General features: G+C 47.0%; 2 protein-coding genes across 3 annotated transcripts in view; one reads left to right on the top strand and one right to left on the bottom strand.

The window, feature by feature from the left end:
• LOC147712627 (uncharacterized) overlaps positions 1-15345 on the top strand; it is a 65158-nt gene extending 49813 nt beyond the window's left edge. The window contains exon 4 of the mRNA XM_086919671.1: positions 15263-15345. Coding sequence (XP_086775797.1) covers positions 15263-15345 — 83 coding nt within the window. The remainder of the gene's footprint in view (positions 1-15262) is intronic.
• LOC147712626 (monocarboxylate transporter 1-like) overlaps positions 1-17445 on the bottom strand; it is a 277171-nt gene that overhangs the window by 99802 nt on the left and 159924 nt on the right. The window contains exon 1 of one of the 2 annotated variants that reach the window (XM_086923329.1): positions 1886-2112. The exons of the other annotated variant lie outside the window; for it this stretch is intronic. The gene's annotated coding sequence lies outside the window, so the exon portion shown is untranslated. Of the gene's footprint in view, positions 1-1885; positions 2113-17445 lie in introns of those variants that run through there. 2 annotated transcript variants of the gene reach the window in all.

The raw sequence follows: 17445 nt of genomic DNA, 5'->3' as shown, positions 1-17445 counted from the left end.
CGTTGGGTTCTTGGTGAAACTACAAGTCCTATATATCCCCACAACCAGGAAGGTCTAACGGATGTTACTGTATATTGCTTTCCAAGAGCTGTCAAAATTAGAAAAAGTTATAGGTGAAAACGTTGAGACAAAAGGCTGTTTTCTTCAACAAATTTTAAATTTTTCCATTATTTCACTGTTAGTTTCTATAAAGAAACCTTCATGGATTTAGACAAATGACCCCTTTCTGAATTCAGAATTTTGTCTACTTTTTGGAAATGTACAGCTTTCCAGGATCCATTATTGCTTTCAAACTCATTTCTACCATTAACTGGAAGGAGGTGGAAAGCTCTACAAATAGCAAAAATAGGCTATGTCCCAGAAAAATGCCACAACTGTGTGAAAAATGTCGGTTCTCTGACAAAAGACTGTCATTCCCTAAAAGCTGAGAAAATGGAGATTTCAGCCCCACAAACCCTTTTTTGATAACTTTTTCAGGGACAAACCCAGAGGCTTTCATTTGCAGCCCGGTTTTCCCATTTTTCCGAAAAAACAAACATTTCACTATATTTTGGTTGATTTCTGGGACCCCTCCAAGGGAATCCACAAACCCTGGGCGCCTTTAGAATCCCCAAGATGTTGGAAGAAAAGGACGCAAATTTGGTGTGGATACCTTATGTGGTCAAAAAGTTACAAGGGCCTAAGCGCGCACTACCCCAAATCGCCAAAAAAGGGCTTAGCACAGGATGGGAAAAGGTCTAGCAGCGAAGGGGTTAAACTCTCTGTCTGCAAGTATCTTCTTTCATCTTCACTTCACCCTTCTCTGCATAGACAACCTATTCCCTCACTTGGAAGCACATTTTCTTCTAATTTGCAGTCCATATTTTAATAGCTGTATACCTCCTTCACACACACTTTCACATAAAATGATAATTATAATTAACACATGTGAATATGTAACTGAATTCTGTAGATAGGCCAAGCAGTGCATGATACTCACTTATTTCACCCTCAGCTCTAGAGCCCTCTTTTGTGGCCCATCATAAACATCCAACAACATCACGAACTTACCCAAATAGGCAGCAATTCAGTTCACTGCACACAAATGTTAATTTGCATGAAAGAGACTACAGTATCATCTAGATACAGCAAATACTCGAGGTATACAAGACAAAGTAAAACATATAAAAAATTAAAACAAGACTGCTAATGTGTATTACATGAAGGGGCTTTACAATCTTTGTTGAGTAATCGATCAGTGTTGTTGCCTGCAAGAGTGGGGGACGGGAAGATAGAGCCCGGTCCCGAAACAAGATCAGTTTTTTTGTTTTAAAATTCCAGCTCGGTCAGAGCCCCGACAGGACCGTCCCTGTTTCAAGCCTATCCTCAGTGAACAGATATATGATGACACGTAGATTCATTCAAGACGACGAAATGACCCTCAAATGACCGCACGGGGTCTTTATAATATAGTCATCCGACCACCCCCAAAATGGAGCCTTAAAATATGCATTGACACTTTGTCCCCAAAAATAACTCGCACAGAAAAGGCCGCTTGGTAGAAACCCACGTTCAGTCCAGAGGTAAACAACCCCCTCACAAGCACGATATACCACAGACCATACCCAATAAAATATGGCAGTAACAAGGCTCATGAGGTCCCAGTTAGAACATCTAACCGGCCAGGGCGCCTTTTGACACCCTAGACTCGCATACAAAAGGGCAACCAGTTCGACCTCTTACAAGTCCCACCCAGAGAGGGGGGCCTTTACAGCCACGGTCCTCGTGCAGTCCAGCCGCGTGCTGCTCCTTCCATCAAGCCCTATGACGATAACGGGCTCTGCGAGCTCGCGCCAGTGCCACCTCACCACTCAGAAAACAGCACGCGCTACTCCAGCACCCTTACCTGATGGGCCGCCACAGATGGGCAGCGGGAAACGCTGGTCGGCGCCAGAAGACCCCACCAGCTCGCCGCAGCCTCTAGCACGCGCTGCTCCTGCTGCAGTGAACGTGCTGCAGCTACCGGCGTCCGCTCCTGCCTCCTCGCTCAACTTTTGTTTTAGCAGCGGTACGCATGCTAACCCGCAGCAGGTTCGTGCGTAGGCTGCAGATCTCCCAATGAGCGTTCGCCCTGGCGGCCCCGCCCCCGGCTCCTCCTTCTGCCCAGAAACAGTCAACTCAATTGGAGCTGGGAGTCACAAGAGCATCTCTTTCACAATGTTGCGACTCGTAGAGAAACCCTATGTAAATACTGGTTGTGAATAAAACTCTTAGGAGAACAAAAACTGCAACTGTGCACATACATGGAATAACATACAGAGCTGCCGATTAGAGAGTTTACTGCGCGACATCACGTAGAAAATTCAACACTGTTTTAGTTGTATCAGAAGAAAAGCACGCTACATTGCGAAGACACAAGCATATTAGACTACTGGAAATCCACACAAAGGAATGGACTTAATACTGAATTAATCACCAGACACTCCCTGCCTCTTTATCTCACTCTTGCAGGTTATTTATCATCCCTGCGTTCTACTGTTTCTCTGTCTTTCTATTCCACCTTTGTTCCCCATTTTGCATTTTTTTCTCTTTTGGTCTGAAACAAAGGGGCATATTATCAAGGGGGTTTATCTCCGCTTTTTTGGCTTTAAAAGCCAAGAAAGCGGAGATAAATTATCTCCCTATTACCTAGCAGTCGCTAACACCAGTTAGCGACTGCTAGTAGGAAGTAGCGACCATCTTGGGTCCCGCTTTGCATGTCAGTGATATTTATCACTAATGACATGCAAAGTGGGCGTGTCAAGATGTTAGCGACTGGAAACAGTCGCTAACATCGCTATCTCCTATTACCAACTTTTGGAGATATTTGCGCTAAGTGCGAATATCTCTAAAAGCTAACACCTGCCCCATAGCAGTTCTTAGCCATGTTATCCAATGGTAGGTGGATAACATGGCTAAGAGCATTGGCTCGGTAATGCATGAATATCGCTGATTTTTCAGCGATATTCATGCATTTTGGCCGATTTTTATCGCTTAGGAGATAAACCTTGATAATAGCAAGGTTCCTAAGCGATAAAAATCGCCGCAGCTCGGCAATAAAAATATCGCCGCTAAACCAACATAGCGATAATTATCGCTAGTTGTTGGTAATATGCCCCAAAGTCTTTTAAGAAAATATAAACGTGGGTCTGTAAAATGAGTAGCGGCGAGCCACACGTGCAGCCACAGACTCAAATTAAGCACTGATGCATACAAAAATGGAATTCCCACTAAAGAGGTGAGCGTTGTTCAAATAGAAAGCTCTTAGAGTACTACAGCTCGCACAAAGAAATAACAAAGAATGGAGCAATACAAACCTTCAGTGCACACACACCACGCAAAATATCCAATCAAGCAATTCCACGCAGAACTGAATGCTTAAATGGCCGTCCAGCCTAAAGTTCTCAGGACAGTGGAGTCTGTAGAAATGATTTTATATTGAGTCCACTAAGGGCCACAGATAAAACTGGCAGGGCCATCTACAACAGGCAAACGTGGTGTTTCACAAGTGTATGTATGTGTGTGTGTATATATCTATTTTAATATATATGTATATACACAGACACATATATATACATACACTTTCTCATTTGTTCCCCGTTATTTATTTATTCATTCACTTTTTCAAACACTTCTTTTTTTCCATTCACCCTTTTATCTCTTTTTTGTCATTTCCCGCTCAATCATTTTCTTGTCCTCGTTTTCTATTTAACTGCTATCACATCTTCATTTTCTTTACACTTGTTTACATGTTTTTACTTTTTCTTCCTCTAAAGCTCTGCTCCTTCCTGCATTCTTATGTCGAGTCCTGATTTCCTGTTTTTGTCCTTGAAAAACGCTCTTTGGTTTTGCCTAACACTCGGAGAATGCGCACAAGGGAGGGCTAGGAGGAAAGCATATGAGGCAAAGGCCGTGGCAAGCCCCACCGCAGTGATGCCACTGCCCAAGGCGACAGTAACAGCTGTCTCCTAGGGTAATTGTTCCTGCCAGTTTTCCTTAAGCAGGGAAGTATTTGTCATGTAAAGTACCAGGTCGAAGGATTCTAATCCATAGAGGTCTTTCAAATTAAATAGGCAGTGCTCCCCAGGTACATTCTTGGTGTACCCTGAACAGGGGAGACCCTAAATTGGCCATCCTGTCCACCTATTATCATCTACATCTCCAAGTCGCAATATGTTGCCGGTGAATAGGCCATGGGGAGTAGGAGGAGTGGAGCTGATTGATAGGAAAGACCAGAATGTGTAAATGTGGCAGACTACTATCATGACCTCTTTCAAATTTAATACAGCTAGAACCTATCTTGGCCCTTCAGATGCCGTGACTATAATACAATGTTAACAACAAGAACAAGCATTGGAAATGCAATAGGTCTCGCATTAGGAAAGTTTGAGCGATTGTTATTGTAAATGACACTTTTTTATTTATGTGTTGGTTTTGAAAATAGCAAAATTAATAGCTTTGTCAGTTACAATGTCAATAGTTTTAACTTTCGCAAATGTGACACCTATAGCATTTGTAATGCAATGTGTGTTGTATTTACGTGACTTAGATGTATTGATATTACAAATAACAATGGCTTTTATTTTTGTAAATAATTAATACTTAAATATAAGTTATTGTAATTTATAATGGCAATACCTTAAACGTTTGTAAATAACTTTTGTGAAGATTATGTTCAGTGTATTTTATTGTGACGAAAATCCAAGAACATTGCATTTGCACCTACACACACACAGAGCCACACACACACACACACACACCCATACACACACACACACACACACATATAGATGTGGTGGTGGTGGATCTGGGGGATATGGTGATGGGGGATGTGTTGGTGGATGTGGTGGGTGGTGGATGCGGTGGTGGATGTGGTGGTGGTCATGGATGTGGTGTTGGTGGATGCAGTGGTGGTGGATGCGGTGGTGGATGTGGTGGTGGTGGATGCGGTGGTGGATGTGGTGGTGGTGGATGCGGTGGTGGATGTGGTGGTGGTGGATGCGGTGGTGGTGGAAGTGTTGGTGGATGTGTTGGTGGATGTGTGGTGGATGTGGTGGTGGATGTGGTGGTGGTGGGTGTGGTGGATGTGGTGGTGGTGGGTGTGGTGAAAGTGGTGGTGGATGTGGTGGTGGATGTGGTGGTGTATGTGGTGGTGTTGGATGTGGTGGTGGATGTGGTGGTGGTGGTGGATGTGGTGTTGGTGGATGCGGTGGTGGTGGTGGTGAATGGGGTGGTGGATGCGGTGGTGGATGTGGTGGTGGAGGTGGTGGTGGATGTGGTGGCTGTGGTGGTGGATGTGGTGGTGGATGTGGTGGTGGATGTGGATGTGGTGGTGGTGGATGCGGTGGATGTGGTGGATGTGGTGGTGGTGCATGCGGTGGATGTGGATGTGGTGGTGGATGTGGCGGTGGATGTGGTGGTGGATGTGGTGGTGGATGTGGTGGTGGATGTGGTGGTGTATGTGGTGGTGGTGGTGGATGCGGTGGTGGTGGTGGATGCGGTGGTGGTGGTGGATGGGGTGGTGGTGGATGGGGTGGTGGATGTAGTGGTGGGGGGTGTGGTGGATGTGGTGGTGGGTGTGTTGGATGTGGTGGTAGTGGTGGGTGTGGTGGTGGATGTGGTGGTGGATGTGGTGGTGGATGTGGCAGTGAATGTGATGGTGGATGTGGTGGTAGATGTGGTGGTGCATGTGGAGGTGGATTTGGAGTTGATGGTGGATGTGGTGGTGGTGGATGTGGTGGTGGATGTGGTGATGGTGGATGCGGTGGTGGTGGTGGATGGGGTGGTGGTGGATGGGGTGGTGGATGTAGTGGTGGTGGGTGTGGTGGTGGGTGTGGTGGATGTGGGGGTGGATGTGGCTGTGGATGTGGCGGTGGATGTGGATGTGGTGGTGGTGGGTGCGGTGGTGGTGGATGCAGTGGTGGTGGTGGATGCAGTGGTGGTGGATGCAGTGGTGGTGGTGGAGGCAGTGGTGGTGGTGGTGGATGTAGTGGTGGTGTGTGTGGTGGATGTGGTGGGTGTGGTGGATGTGGCTGTGGATGTGGCTGTGGATGTGGCGGTGGATGTGGCAGTGAATGTGATGGTGGATGTGGTGGTGGATGTGGTGGTGCATGTGGAGGTGGATTTGGAGTTGATGGTGGATGTGGTGGTGGTGGATGTGGTGGTGGATGTGGTGATGGTGGATGCGGTGGTGGTGGTGGATGGGGTGGTGGTGGATGGGGTGGTGGATGTAGTGGTGGTGGGTGTGGTGGTGGGTGTGGTGGATGTGGTGGTGGATGTGGCTGTGGATGTGGCGGTGGATGTGGATGTGATGGTGGATGTGATGGTGGATGTGGTGGTGGATGTGGTGGTGGATGTGGTGGTGGATGTGGTGGTGGATGTGGTGCTGGATGTGGTGCTGGATGTGGTGGTGATGGTGGATGTGGTGGTGGATGCAGTGGATGTGGTTGTGGTGGATGCGGTGGTGGTGGATGCAGTGGTGGTGGTGGATGCAGTGGTGGTGGTGGTGGATGGGGTGGTGGATGTAGTGGTGGTGGGTGTGGTGGATGTGGTGGTGGTGGGTGTGGTGGATGTGGCAGTGGATGTGGCGGTGGATGTGGCGGTGGATGTGGCGGTGGATGTGGCGGTGGATGTGGCGGTGGATGTGATAGTGGATGTGATGGTGGATGTGATGGTGGATGTGGTGGTGGATGTGGTGGTTGATGTGGTGGTGGTGTGGTGGTGGAAGTGGATTTGGAGGTGATGGTGGATGGATGCACACATGGATGGATGCAAATGTGAATGGGTGGGTGAATGGATGCATGGATACGTTTATAGTTGAAGACTAAACCATGGCTGTGTCACTGAAAACTATCGAAGCCGAATTGTGACGAGCCCATCAGAAGCTATCAGATCATTTTCATCAACACCCGCCGCTCCCCACCTCCAACTGGGTAATGAGGGCGTGTTTGGTGATGCAAGCAGGAGGAAAAGGTTCAGCTACCTGCGGAACTGTAAACAACCCCCATTTGAACAACAGACTAGACAGAGCCGAACACGAATCAAATAAAGCCCACGAAGTCCATTTATTACAGTAAAAACACAGTTGAAGGCAAGCAGACATGGGCTGCAGTCTCCAAGGTTGCTTACCCGTAGAATAAACACAGCTGTACACGGGGTAAAATTAGACAGACATTCAGAATAACAAGCTTTAAACAAGGGGCGGAGCGAGGGGGAGGTGTGCTGGGAGAGAGAGTGGGGAGGGGAAGAGCTGCTGGCGGAGTTCCAAGCGCTATATGTCAAAAATATTATTGTTAGTAATTTGATGGGCAATTAATTTGCAGTGGAGGAAATACGCTAATAACAGAACATTCAGTATATAGACCTAGACAGAGGGAGGGAAGACAAGAACGCTAGTTGCCGTAATGAAAGAATCAAAGTTTGGGATGAGGATTAACCAGCTGCTTTAATAGTGAAGGACCTCTTGGCAGCAGTCATAATGAAATCTTCCTGAAAAAGGCAATGAGCAGAATAGTCCACAGAACCTGGACTCAATTCTTCCTGCTGAATTCCGTGCTGTATGCTGGAGGGGGAGGTGTGCTGGAAGAAAGAGTGGGGAGGGGGCGGAGCGGAGCGGAGCGGGAGGAGCGTCGTGAGGGGAGAGAGAGTGGGGAGAGGGCGGAGCAGGAAGAGCTGCTCTCGGCAGGCTGGGGAACAGATGCTGCTGTTCGTGTGCCAGCAGGAGAGGTCCGCAGTTGTGCGTCTCCTCCCTCATCATCTGGCTCCTGGAGGAGGGTTAGCGGCTCTCGTGATGTCCTCGGGCAAAGGGAGGAGGGTGGGAAGAAGCCGGGGGAGGGAAGGAAGGGGGAGGAGAGGCGGGATGTCTTTTCAAGGTTTAAACAAGGGGCGGATCGAGGGGGAGGTGTGCTGGGAGAGAGAGTGGGGAAGGGAAGAGCTGCTGGCGGAGCCTGAATTCCGTGCTGTGTGCTGGAGGGGGAGATGTGCTGGGAGAGAGAGTGGGGAGGTAGCGGGGCGGGAGGAGCGTCGTGAGGGGAGAGAGAGTGGGGAGAGGGCTGAGCAGGAAGAGCTGCTCTCGGCAGGCTTGGGAACAGATGCTGCTGGGGAAGTGATGAGGGGAGGTGCCCTGAAGAAATGCGACACGGCAGGCAGGGGAGGGGGCGGAGCGGGGGTGTGGGAGGAGTGCGGCTGAGGGAAAAGACGTGCAAGGCAGGCGGCTGGGGGCATGTGCACGCGCTTTTAATGTCAATGCGCATGCGTATTGAGCTTGAATTTCACGGGCACTGCAAGGAATCGCCATCGATTCCTTGCAAGTTGGTTAAAGTCTGTTTAAGCCCCCATAGTCTCGCAAGCTCAATGCGCATGCGCATTGACAGGCGAGACCTAAAAAGGGGAGAAACACACTAGAGACGTATACTTTCATCCTCCCAGTTTATCTAAATATCACACAAAAAAGGAAGGGCTAGGCTGAACTAATCTCTGTTAACCTACCTATTTTGTCAAGACTTATCTCTGGAAAAGCTATGCCCTCACCCACATAAAGAGGTTTGCTCCATCATCAGGCTTACTACACCCGGAGTTTAATGTATGTCCAGGTGGGCTCTACCACTTAGTATCGTAGCAAGTTTTTTTTGTTAGTGGAATGTCAGGCCAGAGATTTGTAGGTTAAAACAATCTATGGCTGTCCTCTAAAAATATTTTTTCGGAGATTGCTTGGCTGTATTAAAATAAAACTGTGTAGCTTATTTTGGATGGGAATGAATTTCAATCACCCTTCTGTCTTAGATCGTCAACATGTTTCACCTGACCTAAGGAGGGGGAGCCAACCGCCTGAAGGAGTGCATCACTGAAAAAATTCCACCCGCTGTGGAGAAATATGAAAATCTGGCTACACAGAAATCGACCGCCGTTGGACAACCACTAAGATCAATGTCCCACAGTGAGGGAGAGGCATTGAGTTCGAAATCACAAGCTGCATAACTTGAGTGAGCCGCTAATCTAGAGAGGAGCCACTAAGCCCTGCACGGCTAAAGTTAAGATGGCATCCATGGTCGAAGCCCTTCGCAGGCCCTTGATACATAGACAGAGAAGGAGCCTTTGGGATCCTTGAAGATCTTTGTACAAGGAACAGAGCATGTGCAAGGCTGTTTGGTGTAAGCCACAGTCATATCTTTTAGACGGAGTCCCCTCTGAGGCGGGACCCAGTTGCAATTGGCTCCTCATGGACGCAGGGACCCAGTGAGGCTGAGCGCATACCTAACTGTGTATTTCCCCATATGATTAGGGTGCATGTAGAAGCCTTGCTGAGGTGCGAGGCCTGGGGGCCACAAGGGACGAGCAGAGCATCTGAGGCATATTGTGAAAATAAGACAGCAAGTCCTCAAAGGCCGGACTGTGGACCCTATGGGATTACAAGTAAATACTCTGTGGAAGCAGTCAACAAGGGTGAGAATGCACTGGAGTTGGTCTGTGCATTGGCCTCTGACTCGCCACTCAGGGGACGCACAAAACCGCACACTTAGCTGGAATGCTGTATGGAGGGAGTGATTGTCCAAGGATCTTGTCAATCTAAGTGCACTAAAACCAATTTCCCCACCAACGTGTTGCTCTCATGTCGTATACAGTCTGATTCTAACTATTACACTGTGCTGTGACTACTTGAGTATTGCATCTCTCCTATACAATGGGAAGTACACAGAAACATTGAGAGGATGCCATGGCTGAGACAACGGTGTAAGGGAGTAAATTAACAAGTAAACTTACACAACAGAGTGACTCTGACAATCGTGAAGCTGGAGACAGACTAGCCACCATATTAGTGTCAATCAGCTCCAGCAGGGATGTTCTAGAAAATAAGATAGACTCCTTTGTAGTGGACTTTGGCTTTTTGGGAGATGATCACAGAAAGATGGCAGAGAGAGTCCACAAGGTGGGGAGGGCCAAACAGGACATCTCCTCGACTGCCAATGAACTTCAACAGCGACTCACAGCAATTACTGGCTGTTAAAAAATGGGTTACCTGAGGTATGTGCCCTGGTCAATCCTTCAACAACAATCCTTGTCTGGGTAATATGTAGGCAAACCCTAAAGTATGCTGGGCTCACCCTCTGGTAGCTTGGCACAGAGCAGTCAGGCTTAACTTAGAGGTACTTGTGCAACACTACAAACAGTAAACAGTGAAAACACCACACAAAATGATTCTACACCAGGTTAGGAAATTAGCTTTGATATATATAAATATAACAAGACCGAAACAAAAAAATTTTTTGGGGGAGAACTTGAGATATTGAAATTCAAAGTTTTTAAGCAGAGGAGGCAATGCATCCATTCCGATGAGTGGTGGAGCTGTGATACGGGGTTTCGGCATTGCAGTCGACGGAGCATACAAAGAGCTTGTACCGGAAAAAGCCTTGCTCAGCAGCGGTTCCGCAGAGAATGCTTCGGTCCCAAGATGCAGGAATCAGCAGTGATGCAAGTTTTTTGCTACAGGCCCAATCCACACAGCAGCAGCGATGCGTCGTTTCTGCTCAGGGATGCACAGATGAGCCAAGGAGAAGAGTCAGTTCTCCTCCGGAATGCGTCGCTCAGTAGATAAGTTCAGTCAGTTCCACTGGCAAGTACCGTAGAACCACTTCCAAGGTTCTAGGGCTGGGGTGGCACTACCTGGCAGGGTAGACTCACATATGGCAGAGTCCAGATGGAGAGGTTGGAAGCTTGTTATGTCCCTGAGGCTTCAGATTAGGAGGCCAGTCAGCTATCCTTTGGAGTCACTCTGGGTTCTGGGGCTAAGTGATGTAGGTCCACTCCTTCCCACCCAGGCAAAAGGGCAGCAGGCTGCAGATCAGCACAGCAAAGCAAGAGTCTAGCATAGTGGCATTTCTTCAGTGGCACATCAGTCCTTCTTCCTTGCAGAATATCCACAGGTCCAGAGGTGTACTGAAGTGGTGGTGTCTGAGGTACAGTACTTGTACCAAGTGGTGCCTTTGAAATGGGGGATACTTCAAAGATATACCTTTGAAGTGCACAGAGGCCCTCCCTTCCTGGTCTGGCTCCTATTCAGGTGACACAGCGTATTCAGGTGTAAGTGAGGCTGTGCCCTGCCCCTCCCTCCCATCCTGCAAGAGATGACCAATTGAGACATACCTAAGTTCCCATTGTGTGTGGGTGGCCGGGAGGAAATCAGAGAGCCCAGCTGCCAACTATATATAGTCACGTGATCAGAGATAGGCTACAGGCACCAAATGGCAAAAGGATGAAAATGGCAACTTTCTAAAAGGGGCATTTTCAGAATTGTAATTTAGAATCCAGCTTCACCATATATTAAGATTTTACATTAGGATTCAAGAGACACCAGACTTGAGGGGTGTGAGAGAACAAGCGCTTTAGCATAGGTTAGAGGTGATAAGGTGCCCAGAGTCCTGATAGCAGCAAAAACACGGTCAGAGGAAAAGAAGAGGAGGAAGAAGGCAGTCAGGTCTAACACGTGCCTCCCCCCAGCTAAAAGTTGGGAGAACTACCCAGCTCCTTGGGAGTTCTCTTCATTAAGGCGGAAGAACCTGGAAAGACCATCAGCAATGGTGTGGTTTGACCCCAGATGGTGTTCCACCATTAAGTCCATTCCCTGTAGTGAGAAGGACCACCTCAACAACTTGAGATTTTCACCCCTCATCTGCTTGAGCCATCTGAGGAACCGATGGTCTTTCCGAAACAGGAAGTGAGTCTCAAACAGGTATGGTCTTAACTTCTTCAATGGCCAGACCACAGCAAAAGCGTATCTTTTAATTATACTCCACCTCTGTTCCTGTGGAAGTAGCCTACTTTAATTAAGGCTACTGGTTGGTCTAGGCCCTCCTCATTCAACTGTGTTAAGACTGCACCTATGCCATGCTCTGAAGCGTCTGTCTGCACTATGAATTAAGTCAGGAACCTTGAGTACGGGTGCTGTACACATTGCCTCCATGAGGGTATCAAAGGCTTTCTGACAGGCGTCTGTCCAGATCATCACTCTGGACTGCTTCATCATAGTCAGATCTGTTGTTAAGGGGGCAACAATGGTGCCAAATCCCTTAATAAATCTCATGTGAGGTCCGAGAAAGCTCTCACCTCAGTTTGAGTTTTAGATGGTTGCCAGGACATGATAGTCTCAGCATTGGCCTTGAGGGGCTGCACCTTTGCCCCCGCCTACCAGGTGGCCCAGATACACCATGGAACCCTGCCTTCTCTGGCACCTACTGGCCTTGATAGTCAGGCCTGCCTGCTGCAGAACCTAAAGCACTTCATGGAGGTTGGGCAGGTGTTCCTCCCAGCCGGGGCTATAGACAGCTATGTCATTCAGATTGGTGGCACATAAGACTTCATTTGCAGCTAAGACCCAGTTAACCAAACTCTGGAAAGTGCAGGGGCACTTTTATAAAGCGCGGACTTTACCCGAAGATGTCAGAGCACTGTACAATAGAACCAGTTATGTTACATGAGAGAATTGTTGCAGGAATAGAACAAACAAAAATAACATGCCATAGAGTCGAAGCAATGCAGGCAAAAGGCACACACTCTCAAGCACAGCATGAACAGACTGTACAAGCAAAAGTAAGAATAAATATGACAAATTCTTCAAGCCAAAGGGCATCACCTGAAATTGGAAGTGGCCCTCTGAGGCTGAGACTTATGACCTCTCTTTTGCCCCCTCAGTCAGAGCGATCTGCCAGTATTCTGATGTAAATTCCAAAGTACTGAGGAATTTGACAGTGACCAGCATGTTGATGAGCTCATCAGCTCGGGTGATGAAGTGTTCATCAGTCCTGGTGATGGAATTGAGACTCCGGTAGTCCATGCAGAACCTAAGTTCTGGAGTGGGGACAGGTGGGACAGCCTTCGGTACCAGCACCACAGGCTGGACGTAGGTCTGTTGAAGGGCTCAATTACCCCTAGCACAAGCCTCTTGGAGAGCTCCTCCTTGATACTGGCCCTCACCCTATATGACAACTTGTAAATTGTGTTCTTCACAGGAAGGTGGTCTCCTGTGTCCACGTCATGGAGGCAGAGGTGTGTGAGTCCAGGGGTGAGGAAGAACAGAGAGGCAAACTGCCCCAGTAACTGTTAAGAGTCTATCTGCTGCTCTAGGGTCAGGATAGAAGAGAGGTTGACACCTTTCAATTAACCATTGTGTTCGTGGGAAGATAGGAGATCGGGGAGAGGCTTGCTCCCCTCTTCCACTCTCTCATCTGTCACCAGGAGTATACTCACTTAGGACCTCTTGAAATGCGGATTGAGACGAATCCTGTGTAGCGCCCTTAAGGGGGTTCCATTGGTATGGAGATCCACCTGGTAGGTGGACTCCCCCTTTGGCCCCCATCCAGTGATCCTGGAAAGCTCTGGGATGAACAGGTTCCACAATCCATACTTTCTGGCCAGGTTGAAACTCCATCAAAGGGGCCTTCTGGTCGTACCAGAGCTTCATAACCTCTTGGATGGCCTCAAGGTTGAATTTTGCCTTTTTCAGAAGCGGTGCATCTGGTTGCAGAGTGCCAGCATGTAGCTGACCACATCCTGGGGAGGTTTCCTGGGAGCTTGCTCCCACCCCTTCCTCACAAGGCTCAGAGCTCTCCTAATGGGATGGCCATAGATGATTTCAAAGGGGCTAAACCTTACTCCTTTTTATGGTACCTCCCTGTAGCAAATGAGAAGGCATGGAAGGAGGACATCCCATTTACACCTCATGGGCTCAGGCAGATCCATTATCATGCCTTTCAAGGTCCTGTTGAATCTCTACAAGACCATTGGTTTGGGGGTGATAGGGTGTGCTAAATTTGTAGGTTACCCCACACTCATCTCACATGGACTTTATGTATGCTGACATGAAGTTAGTGCTTCAGTGAGACACAACTTCCTCGGTAAACTTCCAATGGGTAAATATCCCCATCGTAGCTCTGCCCGCCACAGGTGCCGTCACTGACCTCACAGGAATGTCCTCTTGGTAGGGGGCGGCATGGTCTACCAACACCAAGACAAACTTGTTGCCTAAGGCTGTCTTGGTATCCAAAGATCCAATGATATTGATGCCAACCCTTTCAAAGGGAGTGCCAACAACAGCTAGAGGAGTCAGGGTAGCTTTGTGCTTTTTCCCTTACTTCCCACTGGCCTGGCAGGTGGGACAGAACCTACAGAATGCACCTGAGGCCGTCTTCATCCTGGGCCAATAACAGTGGGCAGCAAGCCTGGCAAAGGTCTTTCCTTGCCGTAGATGTCCTGCCAGTGGAATACCATGAACCAAACCCAGTAGGACGGTCATGTAACACTGGGAGACCACCAGCACATGGGCTGCCCCAGGAGCCTTAGGCTCACTATATAGTAGGTAATTCTCCTAATAGATAAGGTAATCCCAAGAGTGTCACATGCTGCCTGGGCTTCAGTTTGCTGCATCAAGCCCTCTAGGATGGGACACTCTTTCTGCATCTTCAGAATTCCTCCCTGATGGGCCCACCCTCAGTTTGCCAATGAGCAAGCTCAGGCAGATTAATTAGGGTGACAATGTCCTCCCTGGTTGACTCGGGGGGCCTCTTCCTCCGATGCCCCATTAACTTCAACCAGGGGAATTTCAGAGGCTGGTTTCCCACTACCATTGTCCCTGTCTTTCTAGGCAGCAGTTTGCCATTGTTCCAGGCGCCATTGACTACCTTCACAGGCAGCCATGCACCATGTAGTCATACACACCCACTCAGACAATCCCAACATCTCCAAGTTTGACATGAGGTCTACCTCCCTGACACAGAGATCCGCCTCATCAGCAAACTTCCTGGGGGCAGTCATCTTACTGTCACTTAGGTGCTGGCTTGACTCCATAAAAAATACTGAGAATGTACACAATTCATTCCAATCATTCACTTTGTTTCCTGCACCCAACCATTCAGGGAGTTGCTGAAGGAATCCACAATATCTACCCAGGACTGTTTGGGGAGCTTCTGGGTGTCCCTGAACCTTTGGTGGTATTTTTCAGTGGTCAGCACAAACTTTGCAATTAAAATGGTTTTCATTGGCTTGTTCCTGGTTTGGTCCCCAACCGTTAGTGTTAGAAGTGTGTGCCACCCTACAGTAGGCATGTGTTTCCACAGACTACCTTCCCAGTGCCTTTCCTGGACCTTATGGACCCTCTGGGCTACCTCATAGGTAGAAAACCATTTGTATAAGTCATCTCCCACCACATAATTGGGCACCAAACCCTTCTGAATGTGAACTTTATTGTCTCTCTCAGACACTGCAGGTGTGTTGCCACCATCACTGCTGGAATCTGCCTTTGATGTGCAGCTCTTTGAGACTCAGGCCATGAGCCAGTAAAAGTTTCTTCTCTTCCAAGGCTCTTTCAGGCTTTTTCTCCCCCATTTTAAATTGGCCATTTGCAGCTTGAATTCCCTCTCCTTCCTCCTCTCTGCCTGTCTCTCTGGAGACAGGCCATGGGAGGAGATGCTGCTCTTTGCCCAGGCAGGGAGTCCCATTATAGGGGTAAAATCCTGCTTAACGTTGTTCCTCCACCTCCTCATCCTCTCCTGTGACCTCATCCAGTATGGAGTGAACTTCTGCCCAGGGCCTCATTGCCTTTTGCAACTCCACCTTCTTGGTAGTGCTCTTGGAAGGTAATCCAAACTCCCTGCAGAAGTCCTTCAGCTGGGCTACAATGTAGAACTCCAAGCTTGCAAGTGCGGCGTCTGATCCAACAGAGACACGATTTAAAAAAATGAAAAATGCCAATCAAGGAGATTTAAAAATTCGAATTAGTTTTAGGAATGGAATGGTGGAGTACACCAAATCAGTGTATGGCACTGCACAAACACGATTCCTAATCTCACAGCTGATCACCTTTGTTCGAAATTGTATTACTGGTTGACTGTGGTATGTGCCCTTGTCAAGCAGCCAACACTATCCTAGTCAGGGTAAGAGTCAGGCAAACCCTAAATTAAACTGTGCTCACCCTCTGGTAGTTTGGAATCTATGACATAATATCGACAGACAGAATATAGACATACAAAAATATCGACACAAAAATATCGACATCAAAAATATCGGAGTTCTATCTACATAAAGGTAAGTACAAAAATATCGAAGTTAAAAATATCGTTTTTTATATGTAATAATAATAATGTAAAAATAATTTAAGAATACAAATTATAAATATAAACATTAAAACATATTTAAAAAATAATAACTAATACATATACATTTAAAATAAATAAAAAACTCTACATATAAATTCATATATATATACTTACTTCACATATTGCAACAGTAGGAAAAGCGTTGGATAGCGTAGGGGTAAAAATTACTATTCCCACTCCAGAGGGTGCAACAGTACGGAAAGCGTTGGATAGCGTAGGGGTAAAAATTACTATTCCCACTCCAGAGAGTGCAACAGTAGGGAAAGCGTTGGATAGCGTAGGGGTAAAAATTACTATTCCCGCTCCAGAGAGTGCAACAGTAGGGAAAGCATTGGATAGCGTAGGGGTAAAAATTACTATTCCCACTCCAGAGGGTAAAACAGTAGGGAAAGCGTTAGATAGCGTAGGGGTAAAAATTACTATTCCCACTCCAGAGAGTGCAACAGTAGGGAAAGCGTTGGATAGCGTAGGGGTAAAGATTACTATTCCCACTCCAAAGGGTGCAAAAGTAGGGAAAGCATTGGATAGCGTAGGGGTAAAAATTACTATTCCCACTCCAGAGGGTAAAACAGTAGGGAAAGCGTTAGATAGCGTAGGGGTAAAAATTGCTATTCCCACTCCAGAGAGTGCAACAGTAGGGAAAGCGTTGGATAGCGTAGGGGTAAAAATTACTATTCCCACTCCAGAGAGTGCAACAGTAGGGAAAACGTTGGATAGCGTAGGGGTAAAAATTACTATTCCCACTCAAAGGGTGCAACAGTAAGGAAAACGTTGGATAGCGTAGGGGTAAAAATTACTATTCCCACTCCAGAGGGTGCAACAGTAGGAAAAGCGTTGGATAGCGTAGGGGTCAAAAATGACTATTCCCACTCCAAAGGGTGCAACAGTAGGGAAAGTGTTGGATAGCGTAGGGGTAAACATTACTATTCCCACTCCAAAGGGTGCAACAGTAGGGAAAGCGTTGGATAGCATGAGGGTAAAAATTACTTCCCGCACTACTCCCCCTTTAACACACAACACACTACACATACAAAAAAACACAATTAATATAAATATCAATTAATCAATTAATAACAATTAATATTATTACATTGATGTTTATAAATTAACTAATTAACACATATTAAGTACCAATTAATAATTAATTACCAATTAATAATTAATTAACAAGATATTTACAAGAATAAACAATATTTATTAATACATTATTTATAATTAATATTATGAAATAATTAAAAAAACGAATTACCAAATAATTAATTAATAATTAATTAACAATAAATAC

The sequence above is a fragment of the Lissotriton vulgaris genome, chromosome 5 (genome assembly GCF_964263255.1).
Source record: "Lissotriton vulgaris chromosome 5, aLisVul1.2, whole genome shotgun sequence".
Lineage (NCBI taxonomy): Eukaryota > Metazoa > Chordata > Amphibia > Caudata > Salamandridae > Lissotriton > Lissotriton vulgaris.
Note: the sequence above shows the minus strand (reverse complement) of the source record. Positions and strands in the feature narration are given on the sequence as shown.